The sequence below is a fragment of the Chanos chanos genome, chromosome 8 (assembly GCF_902362185.1).
Source record: "Chanos chanos chromosome 8, fChaCha1.1, whole genome shotgun sequence".
NCBI classification, from domain to species: domain Eukaryota; kingdom Metazoa; phylum Chordata; class Actinopteri; order Gonorynchiformes; family Chanidae; genus Chanos; species Chanos chanos.
This window is the reverse complement of record NC_044502.1, coordinates 36,193,465-36,215,423: the sequence shown is the minus strand read 5'-3', so window position 1 is coordinate 36,215,423 and position 21,959 is coordinate 36,193,465. Positions and strand designations below refer to the sequence as shown.

The 21,959-nt window shown below is 40.0% G+C and overlaps 1 protein-coding gene across 1 annotated transcript in view; it reads left to right on the top strand.

Moving 5' to 3' along the window:
- Positions 1 to 1,982: 1,982 nt before the first annotated feature.
- The window catches only part of ascc3 (activating signal cointegrator 1 complex subunit 3), a 93,208-nt gene continuing 73,231 nt past the window's right edge, over positions 1,983 to 21,959 (top strand). The window contains exons 1-6 of the mRNA XM_030781783.1: positions 1,983 to 2,012; positions 3,217 to 3,356; positions 4,702 to 4,852; positions 7,097 to 7,680; positions 11,716 to 11,836; positions 20,662 to 20,863. Of these exons, the coding sequence (XP_030637643.1) occupies positions 3,267 to 3,356; positions 4,702 to 4,852; positions 7,097 to 7,680; positions 11,716 to 11,836; positions 20,662 to 20,863 (1,148 nt within the window). The 5' untranslated portion in view covers positions 1,983 to 2,012; positions 3,217 to 3,266. The remainder of the gene's footprint in view (positions 2,013 to 3,216; positions 3,357 to 4,701; positions 4,853 to 7,096; positions 7,681 to 11,715; positions 11,837 to 20,661; positions 20,864 to 21,959) is intronic.

Below are 21,959 nucleotides of genomic sequence, written 5' to 3'. Positions count from 1 at the left end.
GATACTGCGGACATAGTCCGTAGTGCATATGTGAAAACGGCTAGAAGCCGAAAAAAGTTTCAGCTTGCAGTCCAAAAAGAAATGTCCAGTTTCTCTGCCTTACTGAATGGTAGCAGGTCCATGTTAAACCAAGTGAGAACACAAGTCAGTATGGAGGGTTGGAGGTAGCCTATATTTTTCGAAAGACGAACAAGAGGAAATAATTAAACATGGTGAAGATGAAGTGTATTTATGGGTGTGAGTCACATTCATTCTCAAAGATCCAACAAGAAAAAAAAAAAAAACTGGCACAATTAAATGACAGAGTACAATCCGACTTACAGTGTTACCCAATTTTATATGCAATGCCTCTCTTTAGCACTGCTCACCTTTCATACAGTAGATGTTCATATTCATCAGGGAGACACTGACAGAAAATTGCAAAAGCCACTGACACAGAAATGTGAGAAAAATCTGTTTTGGATTAAGATTTTCTTTGGTTGTAGATTAGTCTCCGGGTTGTGGTTGGGATCGATGGACAGATTTAAATGGCTCTTTTATGCTTTATGCCTACCGGGGATAATCTATGACCCTTTTGACAGATTTTTCATCATATTAATGATGTATTAAGCACAATCTACCAAGTGAAGCTATTGTGAGCCTTTATGTGCCCACATCCACACACACATATGCACCCACATACAAACCTAAAGGTCCTGTTATTTAAGACAAATGTCAAAGTTATCACATATTTCAGCCATAAAAGCTTATAAGATATAAATGTCATTTATAACATTTAGATATCCTTACATTTTAAATGCAATATTTAAATGGTACATATGTTAATTTGTTAAGCAAAAATTCAACTTTTTTATACAAACAGGTAATATGTTTTACAATTTAAGTAACAGTCAAAATTTTCAGCACATGTTAAATATGTAACTTTTTTTTTAATAATTTCATTAAACCTCTGAAATCTATTTAACCTTTTATAATTTTGTGAAATATTTCAATTCAATAAATACATGAGACATTTTCAAAGTTAAACGAGTTTTTTTTTTTTTTTCCAAAGTTTTTTTTTTTCCCACAAAAGTTTACTGAACATCTTACAAATGGGTCATGTATGGGGTCAAGGTACAGTATTAAGGAGAAGAGATGTGCCTTAAATGTGGGGTCCACTGTTAAGCTATGCCCAGTTTTCCCCCATTCTTTGAATGTGAACACCTTTGCACACATTTAAAAAGAAAGAAAGAAAGAAAGAAAGAAATCAGACATTTATCTAATGTAAAAGAATTTTCACATTATTGAATTCATAATATTTATCATAGTGGATTGATGACGTCATACAATTATACATTTTGTTTTTAATTGATATTAATAAACTTAAACTTAACTTAATAATAATAGCCAAAGATAAGCAAAACGATAGCTTTCCTGGCTATGTAAGCAGTACGTTCCCAAATGTGTAAAGTGAGGGAAACACGGAGTCTAAGGTAACAAATCAAACAGGTATGATTAATGATTCATCTCGCGCAGTAATCAGTTAGCGTGACATAGTATCAAACAGTTTAGCCACATGACATTTCATGCTGTGAACAGCTCAACAACAGCCACAGGCATGCTAAAGGCATGCGTTTCCATAATTAACCGTAAAATCGCCATGTTTGTGTCAATGAAGTAATAACTGATAAAAAATCAATTTATTGCTTCTCCCAATCTCCCCTGGCCAGCCTCTAATTACATCAGAAGGCCACCTTACCCTTTATAATGCTGTTATTCTATTTAAACGAAGCCTTGAAATCCGTTTTTCTAACGGCGATTACTCATGTCTTGTACTTTGTATCGGACTCTACTTTGCGATTTGATTTGTACATGGATATTGTAGTCTTTAAAGTTATATTTAGCTATTCAGATAATACATTTATTGTCAATAAAAACTACAATACCCATAGTGCACTTTCGTTTCATGCCTATGCCTACAGATTCAACATTTGATGGCTAGGCAGCAGTAGATGTGGTGACTTGGAAATGTTGTAAGTAGCTTACTTTCGTTACATACTCTTTTTAAAGTTACCTAGATAGTTAGTTTTCTGTATTAAGGACCTGAATGACTTAACGCTCCAAATGTTTTGTTTGGAAAGTGTCTTTGAGGAGAATTTGACTGAAAGACGTGGCATTCAGCACGAGATTTTACGCGTGCGCTAAGTTAGGTTTTAAGTTAAGTTAGTTGATCTTATTTAGTGTCCTCTTAAACGTGTTAAATCATGTAGCTAACGCGCGTTTGACACATGTCACATTAGCCAGTTACCACGATAGGTATGAGTGTATGTGATACTTGTAGCTGACATTATCTTTCACTTATCAGTATCCAGTAAGCCTCAGTAAATTCAGTAACTACAAGCAGTCAGTTACAAATGCTATTGTAATTTTGTAACATTGTAAGCGAGATAGTAATCCTTACTGCAGTCATGTCAATATGATGGTGTAACACCCCTACTTATAACCTAGAGTTTAGACTGACAGAGCTAGCGCTAGATGAGCAGCTAGCCACAATATACGTGTACAGAAAAATGTGTGTTCATGTGCACCGTATATGCTATGTCATACGCTGACAAAACGAGCATGTCACCCTTGTCTTGCCATCTTGTAAACTCGGAAGGACTCCTGTGCGAACACAGTATGGAGCAATTTGATGACAGAAAAGCGTTAAGGGTCCTCTGTGTTAGAAAATATAAACATGTCGACTTCCTTAGCTTGTCTAAAAAGATTTAAAACTTGTGGATAAGTAAAAGTAAAGTTGTAAGAATAGTAAGGGTGTGTTTAATCGGTAAGATACTTTCACAGGTCGGTATGCATGAGCCAGGTCTGACAAGTTCTGAGCACAAGAAAGCGCAGCACCTAGCTCAGCCCTGATCTCCCTGAAAAACATAACCCTCCCTGAATAATGGAAACATGTATATATATGTGGAAACTGTACCAACTAACACTCACATCAGCTACAGTAATATGAATTGTTTAATATAAAGTCAGTGGAACCAGGCTGACATTAAAAATGAAGTAAAAAAATAAAACTTCATAAAAAAAAATATTACATTCAAAAGTAGCTACTTTATGTATATCACTCAAATTAAAATTAGAGTAAAAGTACTTAAATCTTGCCCCTTGAAGCTTAATGTATTTGCATTAACAACACCTACAGTTGTGCTTGAATCAGATGTTGTGTTTTTCTCATCACAGATGACACATTTTGCATAATTTCATCCTGACTGGCAAATACTGGCAGACTCATGTCTCCTCCTCGACTGACTGGTGCGTTGCGCTCCTTCTCCAATGTCAGCAGGCAGGAGGATTTCACGGAGGAGGTGTATGATCTAAAGGCAAGAGAATATTTTATCGACTCAAATTTCTAGAGATCGCTCAGTTCATATTTGCCATTCAGTTTGTGTTTGCCCGTATTTAATTGATTAAATTACCAGTGTTAATTTAATCTAACAAGATCCTCCCATAAGTTGTGCAGAATCTTTGTACAAAATAGCTTGGGGGTGTTTGCTGCTTTGAAATATTGTTACTTTTAAATAACAGTATGGAAAACAGCAAGTGTATAAGTGAATATCATATGAATGTTATGATAGGAAGACTTCAAGGATACTTACTTTTCTTATGACTTTTCTTTCTTTTAAAAGAAGCTTTGAGAAACTAAACATTGTCTCTTAAAATCCTCTCTCAATGTTAATCTTAAAATGTGCACTTACTTGTTTAAGACCATGGAGCAAGAGGTTCATTTTAATCTGAGCTGGCTTGAGAAGGCTGAATTTAAAGGTCGCTGAAATGCTGATACAATAGCAATGATGTTAATATTCGTACTGCCCTGGGTTGCATGAACTGTCTGACATGACCTATTTGGGCACGCATATCAAAGAAGGAGGTGTCTATTTAAATGAGTCTCTCCATGTCCTCTCTCCTGTATTAAGTGCTGGGCATATTTAATCATATCTCTGCAAGATATATGCATTATTCAGTGTTTTCTAGCCTTCAAATGCCTCCAGCTCTCTCAACATGTTAAAACACTTTTTTTTTTTTGGAGCTTTGAAGGACCAATGTCCTGGATTGTATTCTTCATGGACAGTTTTGAAAATTAAACCTCCATGAAACTTCATGTACCACCTTAAACAATAATATTAATTTTGACTGTTTCAGGACCACTTAGATTGTCTCTTGTTTGGGTGGAAATAGAAATGTGGAAATATTGCTTTGTGCTGTCAGGAAGGTTGTTTACTTCAGCAGATATTTCAGAAACCTGGCAGTTAGACATAATCAGCATTTAGTTTAGAATCTGGAAGGCTGTTCTAGAAAATAACATGAGTCTTGACTAACTGTAACACAGTATTTGAGTGACACTATTCAACACCTTAATAATGTTGCAGCACAGATTGTAATTTGGAGAAATGCGCAAGAGATGCACAATATTAAAATAAAAATAGGCCATTGGCAGGGTTGAAAATTGAAATAAACTTCAGAGAAATTAGCCCTGTTGTCTTATTTCTGTAAGTTCATATAGAAAGAAGCAGAGACCATGTCACTGGAACACCATTTTTACTTATGTTTTTCTGGTTTCTGACAGTTGTTGGTAAATAAAACAAACCCTTGAATATCTGTTGTTTGAGATGCATTTGAGGTTGTAGACGTAACGATAATGTGTAGTAAAAAGCTATTACTTTTCAGGCTAAGCGACTGAAAAGACAGGAGCGATTTTCCAGAGAGGGGTTAACATGGCAGAAGATAGTCCAGTTCTTCACACAGCACCTGGAGAAGAAAGAACAGCAGACTGCAACTCAAGAACTGAAGAACATCCTACAAGCTGCCAAACAGATAGGTAATCTACTCGCATCCCTGGAGAACTATCTGTCTTAACTATAGTAAAATATCCTGTACTAGCCCTGGATCTGTCAAGTCAAGAGACAAGCTCTTTCTTAAATGGTTAGTCTTCAGTTCTCCCGGTATAGTGGTGTGTGTCATTATATCAGGCAATACTGTACAGGACTTACAGTGTGGTGTATACTGCAAACCAAACAGCTCACTGGGTAAGGGTTAATGTAATGAATAAAACTAAACACGGATCGTGATATAATTTTCACCACAGATTGCATTACTGTTGCAGTCCCTGAGTGACTTAAAGAAAGGCTCTTGCCATGCTCTTGCTTATTTAACAGGCTAAAGCAAGGCAACTGTCGAATGTTATTCAAAAATTCTTTTCCCAGCAGATGATTACATTTCACCTAAGTGCAGACAGTCACTGTCTGTCAGCCAACAAATTTACATTTGTTTGGGTTTTTTTTTCTGTGGTACTGAAAATGAAACGCTGTGACCCCAAAATGCAATATGTGCTGGACCGTTAGTTGTGTGTGTGTGTGTTTGTGTGTTTGTGTACCATTACGCACCTAATAATTTGTTTTTCTAAGACACGAAATCTGTTCAAATTGTTTGGTATTGATATTAAAAGATTTTTTTTTTCCTTTGTGGAAAGTGTCAACTTAAATGTCCCATTTCTAACTTTGTCCCACCCCCCCCCCCCGTCCATTTTTTTTACTGCTACAACATTAAGAGTTTTTTGCCCTAAGTATCACCGACAGGGGACTGAATAACCACAAGGTCAGAAACCCCTTTTTTTTCTTTTTTTCTTTTTTTCTTTTTTTCTTTTTTAAAGAAACACCTGGGGTATGAACCTCCTCATTATTAGAACTTCATGAACCTCCAAAGAAATAAGCGAGGAGAGATCGTTTCTCTACACTCTGCGGCAACCACGCTACAGTAGCATTTAGTTGTCCTGATGTGTCAAATAATTAGATTAGATGCAAATCCCTCAGAATTCTGTCTTAGTCAAATAGGGGTGCACGCTGGGCCCTCTCCCACTGCTCTTATTACTATTCTGTTCCTGTTGGCGGGGGGGGGGGGGCGCAGGGTAGGGTGGGGTGGCAGCGAAAGGAAAGCAGCGGGGCAGGGATTGGATCGTGGTAGGATTTCTGCTCTATCCCTAATCCCACTGTACCTCTGATGAATGTAAGAACAGCTCCAGACACCCTTGATGCCGTTTGTTTGAGAGGGAAAGCAAAAGATTGTGAAGGACGGAAAACATTCGTGCTTTTTTACAAAGGGGACGTATTGTCGTTAGTAAAGGGTGGAGTTTGTGTGCGTGAAGTGATCTTTTCCACCGTGACCAGTTGTTACAAATGATCCCGTCAGTTCAAATGATCCCGTCACTGGAAATATTAAAAAAAAAAAATTTTAAATATTGCTTAACATTTTGAAGATTTTCAGAATATGTTGAGTAAGGTTGAATTCACTAAGGAGAGGTTGCTGCAGTTAGTAAATTACTTATGAACTCATTTTTGTTTACAGAAAAAAATCCGATCTCCCCATGCTGAGTGTTCAGAACTGTGTCACTGTAGTACTTGTTAAGACTCTTGGAGCATATGCAGGTTTGATACAAACTGCCTTAACTAATCCACCTTAAAATGAAAATGATATATTAACTATGGCTGTGGTGCTCAACTTCTCAAGAAGTGTTACTTGATAAACGAACATGTCCTTCCTAATATTTTGCATGAATCACTCTAAGGCAGTCTAAAGCTGAATCAAACACAGTAAAACCTCACTTGAAATACGCTGAGATGCATGGCAATGAACAATTATACTCTGACATAGGCAGTGTGCAGTGGAGAGTGAGGTGGTTTCAGACCATTTTAATTGGTTTAAATCCTTTTTATCTGTTCCTTGTCCTCTTTCCTCACACTTTCACCCCCCTTCACTGACATTTTCTTCCTCTAATTGGACAATTAGTCCTTCTTCTCATTATTACACTGCGTTCTAGTTTAAACTGGCTGATATATCACCTAAATGAGCAATGGTGAGGACATGTGTTTGGTTGAAAACGGTCTTTCTATTCAAGCTCTTTATTTGCACACTTTTAGTTAAGGAGTGTAGAAAGTTGTTGTGTTTTGTTTAGAATAATGCAACATGATGCTACTGAATGCCTTAAAATGGCTGGTCACTTATTTCAGTTTATTAGTTATTCAGTAATCACCAGCTTGTGTTTTTTTTTTTTCCTCCTTTATTGCAGTGGGTACAGATTTCGGTCAGGAGGCCATTGAAAGCGCTGCTGTGTTCCTATTCAAGACATTCTATAGCAAAGACCAAGTGGGCCATGAGGAGACCCGGGCCATTAAGCAGATGTTTGGGCCATTCCCGGCTTCTGCCGCAGAGGCGTCTTGCGCCGCCGTGGGCAAGGTGGTGGCGCAGGTGGGCGAGTCCCTAGTGGAGGCATTCGTCCAGACCCAGAGCTCCAGCAAGACCCCGGACCGCGGGGAACCCTTCGGCCGCAACATTGCCTTCTCCTTTGACACCTATGTTCTGGACTCCCAAGACACGCTCCCCTGGCTGGAGGAATCAGAAGAAGAACGGGGCCTGGATTTCCATAGCCTCTTGAGTAACCACATGAGCGGGAAGAAGAACGGCGCAGAGAGAAGCGGAACGCAGCTTGCGGCATCTCCGGTCCAGAGCGCCTCAGACAGCTCCGTTCTCAGAGGGGAGGTGGAGAAGTATTTAAGCGGTGGAAACATGGGCTCGTCCAGCGCTGAGGAGCTCTGCACGTCCCTGTTTGAAATGCTGGCTTCCCACAAAAGTGACGACGAGCTGCAGAATGAGGTAAGGCCGCCTCGCGCCACCGAATTAAGAACGGTTTTACCGGCCCGCCGCAATACGAAACGTCCACGGTGCCGAGCCACTTACGTTTGTGATGTTTGTTGTTGCCCTCTCCTGAATGTGTCATCTCAGTCTGGAGCGTTGCAAAAACTTAACACTGTGCGAGCTAAAATCTATTTATGGTATGCGTTGTGCACTTGACCGAGTGGGCTTTTCTGAAACCCTGTCAGTTCCTGTATCCAGTGATTCATTGTCGTCCCGTGAAATGTCACCTTGCGGGCTTGGCTGGCGGGCAGCTGGCTCGATTTCATCATGGATTTTTCATCGTACCTACATGGAAATTGGTTGTTCCTTTCTTTACCGTGTGTAGTGGTCATGACAGTAAAACCAGCCGTTTCTCTACAAGTAGCTCCGCATTTTTTGTAAACAATTCCACTCACAAAATCAGTCATTACGCGTCTAATATTAGTCTGAGAAGAATAACCAGGGACACGGTGACCCGTTGGCAATTTAACTATAGCGAAATGTGGAGTGAGGAAAGCTTAGCTGAAGCTTAGGCCCGATAATGCGAGAGGAGCTTGTTATCATGTTCTTCAGACAGAGAAACATTAGCAGAGAGAAACTCAAGGGCACCAGTCTGCTCAGAATTGATGAGCCTCTGGGCTCAACTCCCATCCTCTGCTCACAGGTGCTTCTTTCATAAGACACTTTCTTTCTTTCTTTCTTTCTTTCTTTCTTTCATTCTTTCTTTCTGTTTCAATCACTCGCTCCTTCTCTCTGCTCCCCCCCCCTCTTTTTTTTCCGCTCTCCCCATCATGTTACTGCAGGAAAAGAAGGCCAAGGCTCACTGCAGTAATAGTAACATTATTTATTAAGAGTCCCATTTTTCTTGAAAAGAGCCTAAATGTTTTTTGGGTTTTTTTTTTCATATTTAAGTTTTTGGACTGTTTGGTTTTGAGCTTCTTTTTTGTTTTCTTTCTTTCTTTTTTTTTTTTAAGTCAAGATTAACTAAATTATCCATTTGTAAGTGTAAGCCTCAACTGTGTGGTTTTTTTTAAAAAAATGTTATGTTGTATAGTTCCTGAGAAGAAGTCCTGAGGGAATTGTTTGAGGCAAATATTTGTTTATAAACTCTACCAAGCAAATGGCACCAGCTTTGGGTCCCCAAACACTTTGCCCAGCGAAATGATTTGTATTTGATAATTTGTTTGCGTGTAGTTAAGCTTGCGTGTGCATATCTGTGTGTGAGGGAAAGCCAGTTTACAAAAAAAAAACCAAACAAACAAAAAAAAATATTTTTGCATCAGGGCTCCCCCTGTAGGTTTCTATATCGAATTAAAACCCTGCTGAGACCAGACACAATTTCACAATTTGGTCTTGACTATTTAATTGAATATTAAATTAATTCGCAGATGTATTACATCATTCATCTACGTTATGCCGTTTTTCATTTTTTCCCTTCTCACTCTCCCTCATTTTCAATCCCCTGGGCTTGGGTGGGCTACTGGAAAGAGTGAGAGAAATGAAAATGGAAGAATCTTTGCATATCTGTCTCTCTCTTTCGTTCTCATTTCTGGTCTTTCTCCTGCCTCCTCCGATTGTGATCAGGATGATCTCTCAGTCTTTTGCTCACCACCCCCCCCCCCCCCCCCCCCCCAGTTTAAAACACGCGTTGTAGTACCTGAGCTACATCCTGTCTTAATGTTCCTCACGTAGTTGACATTTGGAAGCCAACTCTCCCACTGACATCTTTAGATGTCGGATGCCCTTTGTGCATCAGGCTCACCATGCTATTCCCTGCATGTGACTCCAAAGTCAACAACAAAGTTGAAAGGGTCTCTCTTTTGCTATCATTAAACTTGACAGAGATGGAAAAAGAGAGAGAGAGAGAGAGAGAGAGAGAGAGAGAAACACAGGGTTTTTTTTTTTGTTTTTATTTTTTTTCATATTTCACATTTATCCTTGAATGACGACATGTGCTGCAAGAGCAAATACCTTTGAGGGAGAAAGGTAATGAGAGACAGTGAGATGTGACCATTTAAACACTCAGGTACATTCTAAAGAGGAAAATGGAAAATTAGTAGAAGAGGCTGACCACAGAAAGTTCCACACTGATGTTAACCCTTTTTTGGTAATCGGCAGTCATGTAGGCTTCATTCAGTAATGGTGAACATTTCTACATTTAAAAGTTGAATGAGATAGATTACCTGATATTAGACATTCCCCCCCCAAGCTCTTAGTGCAGTATGTGTCCAGAAATGAATCATTTCAATGAGCACTCGCTTTATAAATATGCAAACCCCTGTAATGACTCTTTCTGTGAAGACATGAGTGGACATTTTTACTTTCGTAGCCCCGCTGTTTGAAAATGGGGAGGTGCTGGTGAAGGACGGTGTTTTGTAGAGCTCTTTTCTGCGGATGCTGTTTGCCAGCGCCTTCGGTCTGCCTGACAAAAGGACGTGGAATCATGAAGAAGATGTACAGGATCATGTGGCTCTCTGGAGAAAAAGCTTTACCTTTGTGAATCCCAGAGGAGCCTTTGCTTGTGGCCTCAGTCAGCACCTGCCTCCAAGGACAGAATTCTTGAGCACCCCCAAAACAATCAAGAACAAAGGTTTCTCTCTAGGCTGGTAAACAAGAAAGAAAGAGAGAGAGAGAGCGAGAGAATAACTGTTGCACTTGTGGTATGAGGGGGAAAAAAAAATCATGTTTTAAACAAACAAAAGATGCCACACATAAACACACACGCACACACGCACACACGCACACGCACACGCACACACACGCACACAAAAAGAAACAGAGACAAAAACAAAGCCCCCCTCAAAGTGCATAAGTTGTTGTGCACCTCCTGTGCGTTGTGGCTGCTCACCTCATCTCTAGAGGATAAGGAGTCAGGAGGGCACATGCTTCATCTCCGCTGAAAAAAAACAAACAAACAAACAAACTAAAAAGAGCAGAAATGTTTGTGTGTGAGAGTGTGTCCAAAACACAGAGAATACTTGCAAGACGCAAAGGGATGGTTCAAACATAAATCAACATCATTCAGAGCAAAAGCACAGCAAGTTAATTGGCCACAGTAAGCGCATTCTCATAAGCAAACTATGGCAACCCTCACATTCAGCTGTGCTATGGTGAAAGCAATATGTTTGATGTTGAATTGTGAGGTTTGTTTTTGTTCCTGGAAGCCAAAAGTCCATTGAGAATTGTAGTAAAGTGTGCCTTATGGAGACAGTGAAATGAAATGATGCAGATGGATGGATGGTTTTGATATATACATGACTAATGTTTTTGTGTAGAACAGTACAGAACCCTTCAGTCAAGAGTAAAAGTCGGTGTTGTTTACCCGAACATTGAAGTTTATCCAAAAAAAAAAAAAAAAGGAATTTGCAAGTTTGAATTTCAAATCAAAATCCTATTCAATTGATAAATTATAAAAAGAAATTATTATAAATTAATTTACTAATGATAAAGCAAGAAGATTTTCTTTCGTTTGTTGTTATGTTTCAAAACCAACCTCCATCACTTGAAACGTTTTTTTGTACAGATTTATTCAAACTGACCCTGACTTGTTGTATTGCTTTAGTGGTAAGGGTGTTATGTTTGTGTGTGTATATTTATTTTTTTACATGTTTTGTAGGCACTCTAAATGATTTTGGGTCTCGAGCATGGTGTTCACTGCGTGCTTTGAAAGGTTGGCTCTGTCTTTTGTGGCACTGAGTACCAGGTGGTTGTGGTGGTTAGACTAAACAGCAGATGATATTCAGTCCCAAGCTCAGTACCTCAGGGATTATAACTGCCAGGTGCTCACATTTGGCACACACACAGTCTGCTGTTCTGTTCTGGACTGAGCTGCAAAATATACTTATTTATTTATTCCACTTATTGGACTCAACACTTAGGATGCTCTCTTATTCTCTCTCTTTTTGTGTCTCTTCTTTCCCTTTCTCCTTTATCTTCTCCTTCTCCTTCTCATTCTCCTTCTCTCTCTCTCTCTCTCTCTCTCTCTCTCTTTCTCTCTCGTTCTGTAACACACAGCTGTTTGAGTTGCTGGGCCCTGAGGGATTTGAGATGATCTCTACTCTTCTTCAAAGAAGGTCAGGCATTGTAAACTCTCTCCTGGCTGCCCCTCCTGACAGCAGACTCAACCAGCCGCCAGGTGAGCTCACACAGACATATCATGGCACCTCAGCAGCAATGAGGAAATGGAAGGAATGGTCAAGTTTGTTTTGCTCTTTTGTTTTGTTTTTTTTCCCCCCCTAACCCCATCCTCAGTACTCTCAACTGTAAGGCTGCCTAAAGTGCTATTATAAATGATTGGTCCTGAAGGGCTTATTAAGCAAGACTGCAGACTTTCACATACAGATGTACATTGCTGTTCCTTTAGTTTTTGGTTTCTCAATCACTATACCGGGCAGTATTTAAGGAAGTGTATAAAAAGTAGCTTGTCATTTTAAGATGTGATTGTGCCTCTTTGGATGTTGGACTCAAGTACAGCGTTCCTGCACAGGTGGCAGATGCAACCGTCTACTGGAGGAATTTGACACCTCCTCAAGTGTCCACAAATAACCCAGTCCACCTGTGGAGTAACGGTGCTCAGTGAAGTACATAAATTTGCTATGATAACCGTGAGACTAAAAGACTCATTATACGCCCTACGCCCCCCCCCCCCCCAAAACAAATTGAGAGTACCTACAGCTTAGATCATCTTTCAGTGCACAAATTCAACACATGGTAAAATTTAGATTCATTTCAATCCTATCACTGCTGTATTTCCAAGACAAGAATAATGACATCCACTATACGGGATTTTTAAAATAAGAGAGTGTCTATGATTGAAAGAGTAAATTAATTTGAATACAGATTTGTGCTATGAATACAGTTTCTTTATGATGAATGAGCTAATAATGCAATAACTGCTAGACATCAATTCTGGACTGAACTGAAATTAATATTTCCAGTTGCCAACAGATTGCAGATCTTATTACTGAAACTATAGTTCTATAGAATGGCACTCAGTGAGCGCAGACCTCTGCCAAGGCCAATAGTCCACTCTCCTGTGATATTCCAATCTGTAACCGCAATAACTGTATATGTCTGGATATATTTCCATAACTGTTTGAGCAAACAATTCGGAATGTATGATTATGAATGCTAATGTATTGTAAGAAATGTTTAACGTTTATGTGCGTGTTATGCTAGCCTGCAGTAACCTTTAAACTTTGGTCATATCGACTCAGAAAAAACAGTAAGGATAATTTAGACATTGCTTATTTCTTAAATACTTGCTTTATTTGTTTCTACAGTGATGTTTGAGGTGGCTGTTATGTTTTGTTGTATGGGTAGTCACGGCACACCATTCACTGTAACTACGTCAGGTTCGCGCATGCACAAGTTCAGCTCATCTCACAGTGTTAACGAAGTGGAAAATAATACGTGGATCCACCCTGTGTCTTGGATCCACTCCAAAATTTAATGGGTTCTTCCTTGGCCCACGCTGCACCCTTCCACCAAGTTTCATGAAAATCGGCCCAGTAGTTTTTGCGTAATCCTGCTGACAAACAGACAGACAAACCAACCAACAAACAAACAAACCCCACCGAAAACACAACCTACTTGGCGGAGGTAATAATATAATCCGAATGTTTTTACCAAGCAAATGTTACTGGAGCCTTAGCTCTTGGTTTAAAAAGCAGATAAACAAAAAAATGTATTCCCCTCAGAGTTTTTCCTCTTGCCGTTCCCCTTTCTCACTTTACCCTTTAGTTTTCCATTGGGTCTCACACTCATTTTCTGAATGGCTGTTGTGCAGAAAGGCTCAATACACCAAAAAGACTATTACCAGAAGAATAGGCCTATTAGGTGCAGCTCAGTTCTTCATTTTCTCACCAGTTTTGGGTAGAGACATCTGAGGCCCTGTCTCGCATGAAGAGTGATATCTTAGACAGCGGAGTCCCCTCTCTCTACCTCTCATGCATACATACGAGCTTTTCACTTGCTCTTAAGCCTTCCGCTGAAACATATTGAGCCACAGTTTCAACCTGAACTATTTCATACCTTCATGTTGACATATTGTGGTTCTCATACACTCAACTCTGTGAAAATAATGTCGGGATTGATGTGTTTTGTATGAAGTGATAGAGAGACATGGTGTATTGATCATCCTATGTGTTTTGTAGCTTTATTTTCATATGCTTTCTGACTGATTCTGATTTATAATGTTCCTTTGTGTGCCAGTTCATAATTGTGGCTTAGCCCCTCAGTACATGGAGTTTATCATTGTGGCCAATTCCACTGTAGATTGATTCCTCTGTTTGTTATTATGCCTAGGGAGACATCCCATGCTGTGTTTGCAGCATTTCTTTTTCTCTTTTTTGGAAATCGCTTTTCTCCGAGCCTGACTTTTCCCTTCCCTGTAGATGTGACCAAACCTCTAAAGAGGTTCAGATATCTGTGCGAAGATAAGGATACGTAATCTGTCATAGCTGGAGTTTTCTCTAGACGACATTTCCAAGGCAGTCTTAAGAGACAAACCGAAAAAGAGAAAGTCATCTTAAGAAGACTTGCTATTTTCTTTAACCTGTATGTAGTGTGTAGCGTGATGGAACGTCAAACTCACACTGTTATGGCAGAACAACAGTTTGGAATATAGATGCTACTGTACTTTACTCTGAATCGATAGCTGTGAAATCCGCATTCAATCCAAGCAGATGAATTTGTTCTGAAATAAATTTCAGCCTGTTGTATTGGATGTCAAGAAGTTTCGCAGTCGAACTGTTAGATGCTTAGATGAGTGATATCAAGTTTAAGACCAGTTGATTCAACAGTTCTGTCAGCTTTTCATATTCATGATTTGGTGTAACCCATAAGAGATTTCTGGAAGTTTTGTACAAGGATGGGTCCAGCTAAGGTTTTGGCTATACATGTGCTTTAGCAGTTGATTGACTGAAGTCAAGAGGATTGTCATAGTCAGCACACAGAGGAAGTAAGGTTATCCCTTGTCCCTTGGTACAGAGCCCAGCATCATGAACTGAAGGTTCTTACTTCATTTTTAAAGACTTAGATATATTGACTTCTTCATATGGTGTTAGGGGAGGGAGTGAGGATAGTAAAACTCTGAAGAGCTCAAAAGACTTAAACTGACCCAGTTTAAATTCTGCATAACAAAAGTAAGATATAGAGGAAATAATCTTTTTTAAATTTTTTTTATTTTTTGTTCTTTCTTGCTCTTCTACTCTAATCGTAATTCGTGTTACAAATGATGCCAAGAAGTGGTAATAGGCTGCTGGCTAGTCAAAAAGTTCACCTGCCAGACAGCTTTGAAGATTTGTGTTACCTTGACAACCATGGGTGGAGGTCAGAAAGGGGGTTAAAAGCAGCTGATTAGATTGCCCACTCTTTGCATTCCATTAAGAGAGGTGGGATTTTGCTGGTGCATCTGTCAAGTGCTGATTAAAATGCTATTCCAGTGTTTTACCTATTTGTAAATGGAGAAGAGATGCCCATTTGCTAACAGCAATCGGCAGTGTCTCAAGTGTACATTGTGACTCTATCCAGTGTAACCACTGTGTGGACCACCACATATTTTTAACTTCCAGTGTTTGGAGTATCATTAATGCAGATAGCAGATGCTTTTAGACATAGATAATAGCCTCTGTATAATTAAAAGAATGGTATAAGTGGACATTGGTAATCAGAACACAGTGCAGCTTTTAAGTCAGTCTGGCTCTGCCTTGATAGCAGTGGACATGACACCATTGAGGTATTAGGCCTATCCTCTTTATTTGTCTAAAAGTCAATTATTTATTTTAATTTTTCATAGCCTATTTTAATAGTGATGAATTAGCTAAATTTATAGAAAAAATGCCCATCTTGGACAAGAACATTTCTGTTTACCTACTTCAGATGGAGAACCTATGTCTCAACAGAGAGCACATCTGTGTGAAGGAAGACAGTGTGACTGAAATAAAATTTAACTTAGACTGCGGCTTTGATTATTTCTCTCCATTATGCCTCATACTAGCTACTGAAAACGCTGAAATTTTCAAATAAGTGAATTGCTCTGTGCTGGTCCTCTCCAAACAGCGTCTAATGTTAAATTCACAAATAGACTAAAACAACAGAGACACAACCCCCCCTTTGGTACTCGAGAACATTACGGCTTACCCTTGCATATAGTTTCACACTGTGCATACTTTTCTTTCTGTGCAGCAGGGTAATTCAGCCTTTAATAGTATTTCCCTCCACACACTGTTTTCAGTTCTTTTTTTGAAGTCATAATGCCTAATGTTTGGTAATTGTTCTGCAGGGTTTTTCTATTGTAAGAAATGCACTGCTAGTTGAAGGCAAAAAAAAAAAAAAAAAAAATCCCCATGCTTATGAAGCTTAGTGGAGTGCACATACACCTGCACGGTGAACTCAAAGCACGAGCCTGGTGAGGCACATCAAAGAGAGAAGAAGAGAAGAAGGAGTTGGTGGTTACGTACAACGACAGTGTCAGCATGGGCTGGGGAGAGTTGAAGACGTGACCATGTCCTGAATGCAGCAGTGAAGAAAGGAGAGGAGTCGCCTTTGAGATGGAAATCTCTGTGAGATAGGGAAGGTGTCAGAGACTGTATGAAAAATTCAAAAGAACCTTTTCAGTCTTGATGGGCAATCGCTGAGTCTTGGAGGATGGACAAGCAAAGGACCTTAGAGGTTGGAATGATACATTCAGACTTGTGATATTATTAAAGAAAGAAAAAAAAAAATGAGCAGACTTGTCCAGAATGGACATCATCACCAGTGCTGGGCTAGGAGTTCTCAACAATACAGGATTTAAGGGCATATCCAGAGGATGAGAGGCCCCCACACAATGTCATTTGTCTGACCTAATACTGTTAAGTACGGGAAACATTTTATGTTGATATTAGGATAAGGAGAGTGAATAACTTGTTTGAAGGTTTAAAGAATCCAGAGTGACTGGAGTTTGACCATGCGTTAACCATGATTTCATTAAATTCATGACCTTGTGAAGACTGTAATAGGCTCTATTTAGAACCTATTTATTTTGTTTCCCACTTTAGTATAACTGTATCTAGTTTTCAATAATACTTCCACACTGAGCAGCACAATCCCTTGGCTGTGAAAGAACTTGAAGGCTTTGAGATGATAGATGTAGTTTTTGATGGGGATGACTCACTGGCAGTAATTTTAAAGAGATAAAAGCATATAGGTGCTTTTATTACTGTGAGAGAGGGAAGATCACAGTTCAACCATGTCTCCAGTGTTAAAGCCTTAAACCAAGACAGGCAGTTTTGTTTTGATGGGGATACTTACTGAATTTCTGTTGGACTCTCCACGCGTCTAATTCTCCAAATTTGAAATTTCAGAATTCTCTTTTCACCATCTTTTGGTAATTTCACAAAGTATGGCTTTTCTCTTAAGATTCTCCTCTAACTATGTGATTGTTCGGTTGGTGTTTGTATTGTTTTTTCCCCAAGAATAGATATCTTTGAAAATATCGAATTTTGCTGGTGTTTGTTGATCGTTAGTGAGGCTTTTTGAAGCCTCTGCCTCCGGTCAAAAAGTCTGTCCGAAACAAGAGGTTTGTCTCTCTGTTTGTTTAATCCTCTTATGTCCTTTTAATCTCATTTTTTTTTATTATTCTCAAGCTTTCTATTACCCTGTCTTTGCTACCCCTCCCGAAATTATCTGAAAATTGTCTGAAAACCTGGCTGATGCTTCCCCCCTGAAATAAAAGGTTAAATAAAAGTTTTCAGTTAAAAAAAATAGGGTATTGAAGGACTTCACAGATTTTTATATATATATATAATCCTCGAGGAATTTGGCTTAATGTTTTATTTTCCTGTGTACCCCATCACTGTTTTTACCACTTCATATAGCTGATGCAGTTTCATTTGCTAAATTATTCACTAATTTAGCATGTGAATAGCACTAAGAGAGATTCAGCTAAGACCTGCTGCATCACCTGTAACATGCTCAAAGAAAACCATCTTTTGATGAAACTTGGATTTTAACTGTTGTTGTTAGATCTCAGCGTCTTGTCTGGGCTGCTGTTGGTTCCCTAAAAACATGGTCCAGACAAACTATTGGCTAAGCAGTTTAACTTAGTATGATTGTAACACATGGACTTTGACATGGCTAACTACCTGTTCTCCTGTCTTTCTCTTCACACTCTCATTCATCAAGCGCAAGAGGAGGCAAAACATAAGGCCAGGGAAAGTTAGTAATTAATTGCATGTTATAGCCAGCAACCACTTTCATTACAACACTGCTGTTAAAACCAGAACAACTTTCCGCATGTTAAGGAAAGACAGACATAAATGAACACCTGTAGAAATGTACAACTCAAATCAGCGTCCTTGAGGCAGGCTGTGGAGATGAACACTGGCAGAGCACCAGGGGTGCTATGTAAGAGTCTTCTTTCGGTTCACTCTCACTGAGTGTCCTTGTGGTTTTTTGGGGGTTTTTTTTCCAGTATATAAACAGTGGGTTTTTGTTGTTTTAGGGTACGTCACTCAGAAACGTTAAAAAAGCATCAACAGTATCATGCAGGATTTTTCACTCTAAACTTGTAAATGATGCGATCATTTGGCAGGTGGTTTAATGCCTGATCTCCATAGTTTATTACAGCCTCTTTCGGACCTGATACAATCTGGAATAAATAGCCACATTCCCACTGCGGACACCAGCGCTTTCACATTTGATCTGTCACTCTCCACACTGCATGGAGTCAACTAATTCACACAGCAGTATCTAATTTCTCCAGTACCGTTGGCCGTCTGGGAGAGTGGGTTGGCAGTTATTCTATGTAATGTGTCATCCTGTCTCCACCGCTCAGAGAGTCCTGCTGCAGTTCCTCCGTTTCTCTAGCAGTCTCAGGGCCAGAAATCTTAACCCTAGCTCCCCAGCACTGATAAGGGATTTAACATCTAGCTGTTTCTTTTCTCTGTCATCTACTGGACCAGAGTCAGCGCATCGGGAACTATTTTACTAATTTAATGGAAAATAGATGGACTCGGAATCTCCCGAACCGAGGATAATATTACACACTTAACGAACCCGTCGAGATCTGATAACACTGGATAAATCCTCTTCTAAGACACGCTGTTTATATAGGGGCGGGGTGTTAGAAATCGTGCCTGGGCTGCTTTAACGCCAGTATATTAACAGTTCACTGGCTCGGTGGTCCTGTCTTTTTTTTTATGTCTTCTTTCCACTGAATGTTCATGCTTTCCTGTCTGATCATGGCAAGGTCCAGTGACTCTGCTCTCTGCGTGAGCTTTGAGCACGGTATGGGTGCTGGCCATTTTAAGTCCAAACAGGTGGGAGACACAGGAGTGTCCAGCCATAGGGTAAAGATGCCAATTAAAGAGGACCTTTTGCATAATTAACAGAGCCACAATGAGTAGAAAGTGTCTAATTAGACTCCGTCAGATCAGTAATAACACGTCTGGAAAGCTGAGCTGTTTTGCTCCGTGGAACATGAGCTTCTGGTGATCGACGCGCTTCATTTCCTACCCCTTTTTCCTGTTACCGTGACACCCCAGGGAGTCTAGCCAGTCACCAACACTTGTGCAGAGTCCCTAAAAGCTTTGTGCCTCCCACGGTGACAGCGTGTGTAGGTGCATTTATATATTTCACATGTAGACAGACGTGAGGCAGTCTTTATGTATTTGTGAAGGTTTTTTTGAATAGGAGTCTTATTCACATGTGAAGGACTATACGTCTGGCAGTGTGGAAATGAGTGAGGAGAAAGAAGGAGGGAGGGAAGGAGAGAGAGAGAGAGGGAAAGTGAGGGTGAGCCACCAAGGCTCAGTTCTTTAAAAGAGATAAAGAAGAGATCATTCAGACAATCAGCCAGGGCCCTGGTGCAATCATCATACCTCATCTGTTTTCAAGAGCAATTGTGCTTTTTTATTGAGCTGTTGTGGATCAAACTGCGAGGGTGATCCGATGGGGATTTAACCCCTGAAATGCTGAAATAACCGCAGCCGGACAAACACAAGGGAACCCACTTTTTGACAGATTCATACTTTTTGACAGACTCCACTATTGTAAAGGTTGTGGCTTTTCCACATAGTCTAATGTAACCTGACCTCAGAACAACACTCGGCGTAATTTTTAATTTTTTTTTTTTTTTTTATAGATGAACCTTCTCATCCAAGAGAAAATAGACTGAGTAATACAGAGCACATCATTTGTAAAGCTATTTATCTGTTAAAAGTTAAAAATTACACTGGCTGAATATGGACTTGAATTTCTTCCCTCCAGCAATGACAGGTAGATTGTTCAGTTAAAACCAGGTCAGTGCCCCTATGGGCTGAGAATGGCCATGCTTGGCTGAGTTATTTAATGACAGAAAAATAACAAAGACAGGTTTTGACAGGAACTGGTAAAATGGTCATATGTTAGAAACTGAATCATTCTGATGGTGCTCTTATATCATTTTGATTTCACCTCAACTTTCTTTTTTTTTTTTTTTTTTTCTTCTTTTGTTCTTTGGAAGTTCTTCTTCTTGTTGCCCAAATTTAATCTTTTATCTTATATTTTTAGCGTTTTGCATATTCTCCCATGGTTTTGTCAGGTATTGTTGGTAAGGCAGAGATGAGAATAACATCTCCCACTGAAAACTCAACATTTGCTTTTTAATATCTTTATTCAAATCTACTTTGACTATCAATCAGATCTCAGAGATCCTTTTTATGGTAATATTGGGCATTTGAATAAATCTCTGTAGATATCCTGCCACAAAACTGGAATACAAAATCAGGCTAAATTTGATCTTATTGGCTATATATAAGTCAGTCAGGTCGATAATTTACTTAGTCTTTGCATATGATAACATGTTATTACAGTGAAATTACAGCATGACTCATAACCTGGAAGTGAGGTCACGAAAAATGCCCTTGTGTCATATTGGCAGAGTTAACGTATGACCCAAAGGCAGCCATGTCAGTTCTTTAATATCATTTCTCACAGACGGCGTCTATAAAGGGAGCGCGGAGACCAGTAAGCCTGCGTATGGCTGCCAGGTGACCATTCAGTCCGAGCAAGAGAGACAGATGATGAAACACTACAGACGAGAAGAGAAGCGCGAAAGGAAGAGAGAGAAGCGAGGGGACGACTTGGACACTTCCGACGGCGGTTTTCATTTTGACCCCAAAGAACTGAGACTCCAGAGGTACCCCTCCCCTTCCCTCCCCTCCCCTCCTCCCAACAAACCTCCTTTCATACATTCTCTCAATCTCTCTCTTTCTTCTGTCTCTCTGATTCCCTTTTCATTATGGAAACAGGCACCCGCTCTGCATATTTCATCAGAGCTTCATCCCAGGGAAAGAGAGAGGGAAAAAAAAAAAAAAAAACACATTGATGATGAATGTGCGATCCGACGCTTGGCCACATCTCTTTTTTTTTTTTCTGTTAAGGATTTTCTCTCTGAAAGTTTAATTTCGCTGGATAAAAAAGAGCAGCGATCTGTTTAATTAAAAATGTTGCCTGGCCAAGTCTCCTGAAGCGTGAGGGAAGAGATTAAGGGGGAGAGGCATTGCCACGTTAGCAGGCAAAGCTGGACTCCACACACCTTTCCTCTTTTTTTGGTTCCCCCCCCCGTCATCCGTCTATCCTTGATCGCAGGCGCTAACTTTGCCAACCACGCCCGTAACGCCGCGGCTCAACGCGATTAACCAGAGAACGCATCAACTTAAATAAATCCTTCATTTCGCTCCGTGACGAGCTTTTATTGGGGTTCCAAATTATTGTCGGAGGATCTGTATCCCCATTAAATTAAAATAAGATCTGAACCTGTGGCTCCTGAGTGGTTTCTTTTCCAGTAGGTGTGAGTTCTGGGGGGCAGGAGCCTCTTTCTCAGACACGGCGGGTAATGACTCTAACGGTGCTGCAAGGAGATTCATTTACTTTCCATGTAACAGTAGTCGAATTGATCCGGGTGACCCTCGGTGTAACGGTAGAAATTGGAATAAAGGCCAGGGAGCCCAAAGGTGGCTTTAGCAGAAAGAAGGTGATCCCGCGTGCCACGTGCAGCCCGGGCAAGGTAGCAGAACGTACCAGGGATCACTCCGGTGAATATGTCAACGGCAGATCTGATGGCAGGCAGGTTTACGGAGTTGCCGTCTGAGGAAAACAAAGAGGCAGAGTATCAGACACACTTATTCCTGATAAGATCAGGATGAATTGCAGTTCTCTCAGATCGAGGTGCCGGAGAACTGCGCGTAAGGCAACTCGTACCCAGTTAGTGCTTTGGTTTAAGTGTAATGGCT